This window comes from Poecilia formosa, unplaced genomic scaffold (genome assembly GCF_000485575.1).
Source record: "Poecilia formosa unplaced genomic scaffold, Poecilia_formosa-5.1.2 Scaffold101, whole genome shotgun sequence".
NCBI lineage: Eukaryota > Metazoa > Chordata > Actinopteri > Cyprinodontiformes > Poeciliidae > Poecilia > Poecilia formosa.
The window spans coordinates 729,303-736,147 of NW_006800040.1; the positions used below are offsets into that span (position 1 = coordinate 729,303).

Here is a 6,845-nt window from a genome sequence, read left to right on the forward strand (position 1 = left end):
GGGCGGTACCGCCCATGTTGAGAACCGCTATGCTAAAGTGAAATGTTTGTGCTTCACAGAGAACCAGGGGCCAGAAGAGAAAAAGAGTTCCTATCTCTGAAGAACGAGAAGAGAAAGTGGAGGTTAGTCACTTCTTCTTGCTGCTGTTCACAAATCTTTGTAGATATATCATTTTCTGATTTGTTTTCTTTTTTTTCTTCATTAGTTTTTTTCTTCAGACTACATAATTTTGCTTGGCAGATGCAAATCTCCCATTAATGTAATTCTCCAAATCTTGTTTTCTTTACATAAAAATGATGGATCAAGTGACAGATGGTGAATGTTTGGATTCTCTGCTCAGTTCATCAGAAAACTGCTCAAATACTCTCCACATGATGCAGGGGTTCTAGTGGTTGCTGGGACTCATGTCTTATTGCTTACACTGGTTTAGTAAACTTCCAAAGCACACACACCATTCTGGCGACCCTGAGGATCCTCTCTGAAAGAGGAACAGGTCCAGCGTTTGGTTTTGAAGCCAGAAATGTTTGTGTATGATTTGGAAGTGAAGGAGTTCTACTTTTCAGCACATTGTACTCTCTCCACAGTTTTAGCTTTCATTTTTATTTCCAAGGCTCAAACAAGCACCCATCCAGCTCTCATTTCTAATCAGCCGTGTTTCCATAGGAACCACTGCCACGGGAACGCAGACAACGCCAGTCTGCGGTGCAGAAAAAACCCAAAGCTGATGACACAAGAACCGAGTGTTCGACTTGCAAAGGACCAGGCGACAATGAAAATCTAGTGAGGTGAGGCAATGTGTGTGTCTGTATAAGAGAACCAGCTTGGGCTATTCCACATGGTGAGTGTATGTGTGTGAGTGTGCATTCCTTGAGAGGTCCATATTTGTGTGTGTGTGTGTGTCTCCTGGAGGAGCCGTATCCTCCTGATGATTAAAATTCAGTCTTCATTAGACTCCGGCCGCTGGGCTGTGCAGAGTGTGGGGGCTGAGGTTGTCCTCTCCACAGGACCCTATATTGACCTGCCACATACATTTGCTCTCTTGATTAAGGTGTAATGAATAGCACAATTAATTCCCCTCCTCTCTTGAGGTATCAGGTGTTTGGCATCTAATCAATAGGATTCTTCTTTGCTGTTCTTTGAAACCCAGCATATGCCTTGATAGCACATTGTCATGTAATGACCATTTTAGGTTTAAACCATAACGCCAGACTCTGGGTTGAGCAGAACCTTTATTTTTCCTGAAGCAGGTTATCAGTTGTTATCAGTTGTAGTGATACTGAAGTGTTTGGTGTGTGAGGAGGAGTCGTCTTTCTTTTTTCACCATCATTCATTGCCTCTCTGTATCTTATTAAATGGTAACAGAGAAACGTTATGACATGAAAAACTGTAATTTTTTATTTTATTATTTTTTTTCATTAGAGTTGGTTGGACATTTTCCTCTCTTTATGTTCAAATGAGATAACAGATTTTAGTAAAAGTTGTAAAAGCTTTCAAAGAGTGGAGAGAACATTTTGATGATAAAAGCAACAGCGGGGAAATATTGCTCGACGGTAACCATCACTTACTAAAAAACTAAACATATCTTCTCAGTTTAAAACGTAGGGATGTTTGAGTGAACCCCTAAATTGACTGGAAAATAGTACATTCTCATTAACCTGTCAAGATGCTTTTTAATGTGTTGATATTTTCACCAGATTGTGTGAAAGCCACCAGCTCCTGATTATTTTAAGGTGAAAATGGTCAATTATGATTCCATAAAGCTAGTGACTGGTGAGGTTAGTTTAGTAAGCAAAACTGTAAGACACATACTTTTGAAAGATAAATAAGTTTCAGAAAATGGCTTTTTGATGAAGTTTGTGAAGTTGAGGAATAGCAGAAGGCAAAGCAATTACAGATTACACTAAATTAGTCATTGATTTATCATACCTCTGTTAGGCTTTTGTTATCAATATTTAATGAATAAAATAAACATTTTTCTGTTTTATGTCTGTAAATTACCTTGTATAGCTCCATATTGCTGTTTTTGACTTGTTTTCATACTTTCTTTCTGTATTGTACAAACATTTCCCAAAGTTTTCCATGTCCTTCATTAAGTAATTATGTTTCTGTGTAGTTCCTTTATTACAAGCTTCCTCTGTCTTTCCACATTGATAAGAACTTAAGTGCCATTCAAATGAGTTCATTTCCTGTCAGCTATTTAATAGAGTTTTCAAGTATTTTCTTGTTGTTGACTTTCAGATTTCAGCTTTGCAATTTTGTGAATGTTCTTTCTTTTACCATCCAGTCATGGAATACTCAAATGGAGAGGACATTTCTTTATGGGTGTGCCTATAAATCAGCTCAGATTTACCTAATTTTGGGAGATCACTGATCAACCAATACTTATATGTGAAGCTGGTCTTGTCTGCCTCTAAAGGTCTAAAAATCAACCACTGTCCTCTTCTCCTCTTCAGTAAGAGAAGAGGAGAAGTCAAATGTCTCTTTGGTAAGAGACATTTGACTGACAGACCGGCCCACCAGATTATGTCTGCACATTTGCATTTAACAATAGTCACCCTACTGTTGTCAACTCAGTGACTTTCTTGCTATCTTTAAAAACATTTTAGACAAAAAAAAGTCAGTATTGGCCAAATCAGAATCGGCCAGAAAACTGCAATCAATGCATCCCTAATTTTCTTTTGACTTATGTCCGAGAAAGAAGACTTGTTGTAGATTTGGTAAGTAGATAAACTTACTGTCATTGTTAAGAGAGTCAGAGTGATTCTGTTAATTCCAAGGATTTACATCTCAGGACAAATTAGAATAAGCAGCTCTTTAATATTCTCTAAAATGACTTAACTTTTGTGATCAGCAAGTTGGAGAACCTATAAGGAAGATAGAGCTTTAGCAGTTTACTGATGTATAACGTACGAAAACACAAGGTCAAGGTGAGAAGGCATCAGCCGAGGTCAGATATAGGTCATCTAGCTTCCCTTCAGTCTGTGAAGGGTTGCAAAGCCATTTCGAAACAATCTAAGCCCAGTTATATTCGGCTGACTGCGCATTCTTATAAAGGTTTTATCTCATGTATCTAAAATTAAGGCTCGGCACAAGTGTAAGGACTCCATCTTAGACTGTACAAGCCTGAGGTAGTATGTTGATATCATGGCAGGATAATTAGGGAAAAAAAACACAAAGCAAAGGTGATTTTTTATTTTTATTTTTTAGAATGGTTGACAGCAGAATTCCTCCTTCCTGCTGTGGCAACATAGCTCAGGGTTGCAAAGTTTCCTCTGGATAAACAAAATAGTTCTGAAACAATATTCTTGGGACAGATGAGCCCACAGTACAGCTCCCTAATGAATGGAACCATGTGGGGAAAACCAAACAGCACAAATGCTCCCTATCAAATGTCAACCACGGTGTGTGTGTGGGGGGGGGGGGGGGGGGGGGGCAGGGGATTTTCTGGGCTTCCTGTGCAGCCATAGAACCTCAGAACCTTTTAGTCTTTGACCTTGAACTCTATTTGTACATTAAAGTATTGTAGAGTCAGAGGTCAGGCTATTTGACCAACAAGGACGTGTTTTCCATTCATAACTGTACCTTTAATATGTATGTTTCATAATTTTACACAATGATGTTTAAAGACAGACAACAGTAAGAATCCCACTATGATTATTTAGTACTACAGTCAGAAGCTACAGATTGTCGATGTTTTGCTGAATGCTCTTGATGCAGCGTTAGTTTGGAGGGTTTCTGGTCAGGGTGTGAGGTGTGCTGCCCTGACTCTTTCTATCTTTGCATTGCACAGGTTGTGAGAGCCGGGGCAGCCACCTCACCTCCCATAAAATGTCGGGACTGATGGCCATTGGCTTAGAGACAGAGAGGCAAATTGAGGCTCAAGTCAGAAGGAAGAACCACACCTTCCCATCGCTTCACCAAGCACGTCTGAACCAAACTGGACCAGCAGCTGTCCAACCAACAATTTTACCTGAACTTTTGGATCTGAACCCTAAATGCTGAAGTTTATTTTCATTCTTTTGGTAGTTTGGGGCTTGTACATACTGACAGCATCTTAGTGGACTATTGTGTGTTAAAGTTTCTTTAGTACAATACTTGTTTCTGTTGGTAAAGGAATTTTTTATTGATATAATTGTATTTGGAAGGAAAATGTTTATTGTGTTAGAGTTATTGATTTACCCTCTGATGCTATTCATTTATAGGTAGATCACAGAGGCTTTAGATTGTTGTTTCACCTTAAAACCTGTTAACGAGAGACTTTTTGGATTGCAGTCTGCTGGATTTGGTTGACAGTGAGAAAGCAGCATAGTGTCCATCTGCTGAACATTTTTTTCAGCAGCTCAATCCTCTCCTCGCTCCCTCTGCCAAAACCTGATTGTCTTTTAAATCAACGTGAGATTTTTCTGCCTTTTTTTGCCTGGCTGACCTTCTAATCAGTTCTAATCAGTATTATTGATTGAATTCCAATGCCAATCACCCGCAGCAACTCGGCATGAGTAATTAGACCACTTGAGCCGTGGCTTTCTAGGTTTTCCTGTGTTGTGATTTAGTTTGAAGTATGCTGAGGACCACAAGAAAAGAAAAGTGTGGTCCATTTAGCACTGAACTAATGCTACTGCAATAGGAGCAGGTTAGTTGTAGTTAGCAGCAGCAGCATTTAGATATTAGTCTGAATGTGTTTAGAGTGATCGAACATGAAGAAGTCTTCCAGTGTGTCAATATGTTGAAGTGACAGCTGAACAGACCCGTCCTCAGAGACGTGGCCTGGTTGGTCTCCATGTCCCCACTCGCTGGCCTGTCTGGGCTCATGACAGCAGTCCCATCTTGGCCTCATGTCACTCTGTTCCCCGCTCTGGACCTATATATGCATGCTTTAGGGAGCCGTCAGATCAGCCCAGTTAGCTGAAGGAATCAAGCAGATGCAGAAAATTTGTTTGCTGCTCATTTCTGTTTCAGCTCTAAGATGCATGACAATGTATTTGCATAGATTAGGTAAATATTACACAACTTCCAACAAAGTGATGTGATCTTACAGAAGTCTGAATGCTAGGTAGTATGATGATGTGTACAGTATTTATTGAAGAGGCTGAACTGTCTTTTTGTTTTGTGCCTGTGCAGCTTCTTAAACATGGATCATATCTTGTGTTGTGAAATCTGATTTGTGACGTAGCCATGAGACATGAGACTGTGTTTTCTTTGCCAAACATTTGTTTACAGTGATGCTTTTGAGGGAACATTTTGATCTCTGCTGTACTGTAAGATGAAGTAAGAGTGTGAATGTTGCTTCTGTTGTCTATGTCATGTGTCTCAGCGTCTGGCCTTTAGCTCTTGGAAATTAAGTGGCGCTTTAATAAACTCTTGATTTTTTTCACCTTATTGCTGCAGTGATAAATGAGTGTCAGACAGCTAATTAATTGTTGTAAAGGTGCGGCATCGGCGGTCCGTTTGTGCGTGTAATGCCCCCTGTCAGCAGTGATTTATCACCTGGGAAGTGGCCCTCTTGCTTTCATGAGGGCTGCTCAAATGAAATGTTACTTCTCAACCTATGCAGAGTAAAGTCTTAAATGCATCAGCAGGAGGATGTGAACTTATGTTAAAAATAAGCAGTAATAACTTATATGGTGATGATGATTTGCAGGATATTTGCTTTTGCCGTTTCTTATCCCTTTTTTTAACTGAAGTCCCATCGAACTCCGGGGTCGCTTTCACCTGCAAGACCTGCCCAAGGCAGCAACCACACAATCTAAAGCTGCACAGCGCTATTAAATAACACAACTCCATATATAAAAAATAATGAACAACAGTTAAAGGTTACAGTACCGCTGGTTGTCAGCTGCTCTGCACACCAGACAGTGTATTAAAAGTGAGGGGATGACGGACACAAGGTTGTTATGTGATGGACATGGGACATTTTACGGTGTGGAAAGAACAGCAAATAAAATCAGCTAAAAAGATGAACTACTCTGTGTGGAGAAAAACAACCCCCACTTCCTGAACAACAACAGGGTGACAGCAGAGTTCCCCCCCATGAACATGAAGAAACCTCCACTAAACCCCAGTTGACAATAACCAGAGTTCAGAGAACCGTAAACTATTTCTATCGGATATCACCAGAACAATGAGCCTGAGACATTTAACAGACATAACCAAGTGGCGGGCATAGTGTACAGCAGCGGTCCCCAAACTTTTTCCTATGAGGGCCACATAACTTTTCCATTCTCTGGTGGGGGGCCGGAGTCAGTTTGTAACAGAAAAAGTGTGACGATTGCAGGAGTGCCTAAATGTAAAAATGTATTGTTTTCCAGAAAGCACAATCAAATAACCCTCTCTGGGTTCTTCACAGAAAAAAAAATCCAGGAAATAACACTATTTATGAATTAAATACCGTATTTTACAGACAGTAAGCCGCAACTCCAAAGTTTAAAAAAAAAAAAAAAAAAGTAAACATATACATATAAGCCGCAGATATCTCTGCTGCTCCAGGTTTTCCATAACGATGCAGCAGAGGGGGGCGGACACCCAACATTTGAGTCACAACAGGTTAATTGAATATCACAATTCAATACAGTTGAAAAAGAAAAAGTTGCCAAGTTTAGATTTAACTGAACTGATTACGGTAATTTCCAAACGGTAACTGTAACAGTAAAAGTGCTGATCCTTCATGTCTGCTACTAGCATGTGCTAAATGAAAATGGGCGCCTTCTTCTTCTTCTTTAGATTCCAACAGCAGCTTGCATCCATTATTGTTGTACTACTGCCATCTATTGGATCCTAATATCTATACCTCAAATTATCATAATGATCCCAGTATTATTTAAAAAATGAAATGTCTTCTTTCTCCCTTC

The 6,845-nt window shown here is 39.7% G+C and overlaps 1 protein-coding gene across 3 annotated transcripts in view; it reads left to right on the forward strand.

The window, feature by feature from the left end:
- Positions 1-6,845, forward strand: part of phf14 (PHD finger protein 14) — a 73,724-nt gene that overhangs the window by 53,383 nt on the left and 13,496 nt on the right. The window contains exons 15-17 of one of the 3 annotated variants that reach the window (XM_007559034.2): positions 60-122; positions 664-785; positions 3,791-5,376. In XM_007559034.2, coding sequence (XP_007559096.1) covers positions 60-122; positions 664-785; positions 3,791-3,797 — 192 coding nt within the window. In that variant the 3' untranslated portion in view covers positions 3,798-5,376. Of the gene's footprint in view, positions 1-59; positions 123-663; positions 790-3,790; positions 5,377-6,845 lie in introns of those variants that run through there. The other 2 variants (XM_007559033.2, XM_007559035.2) reach the window with 2 other exon arrangements.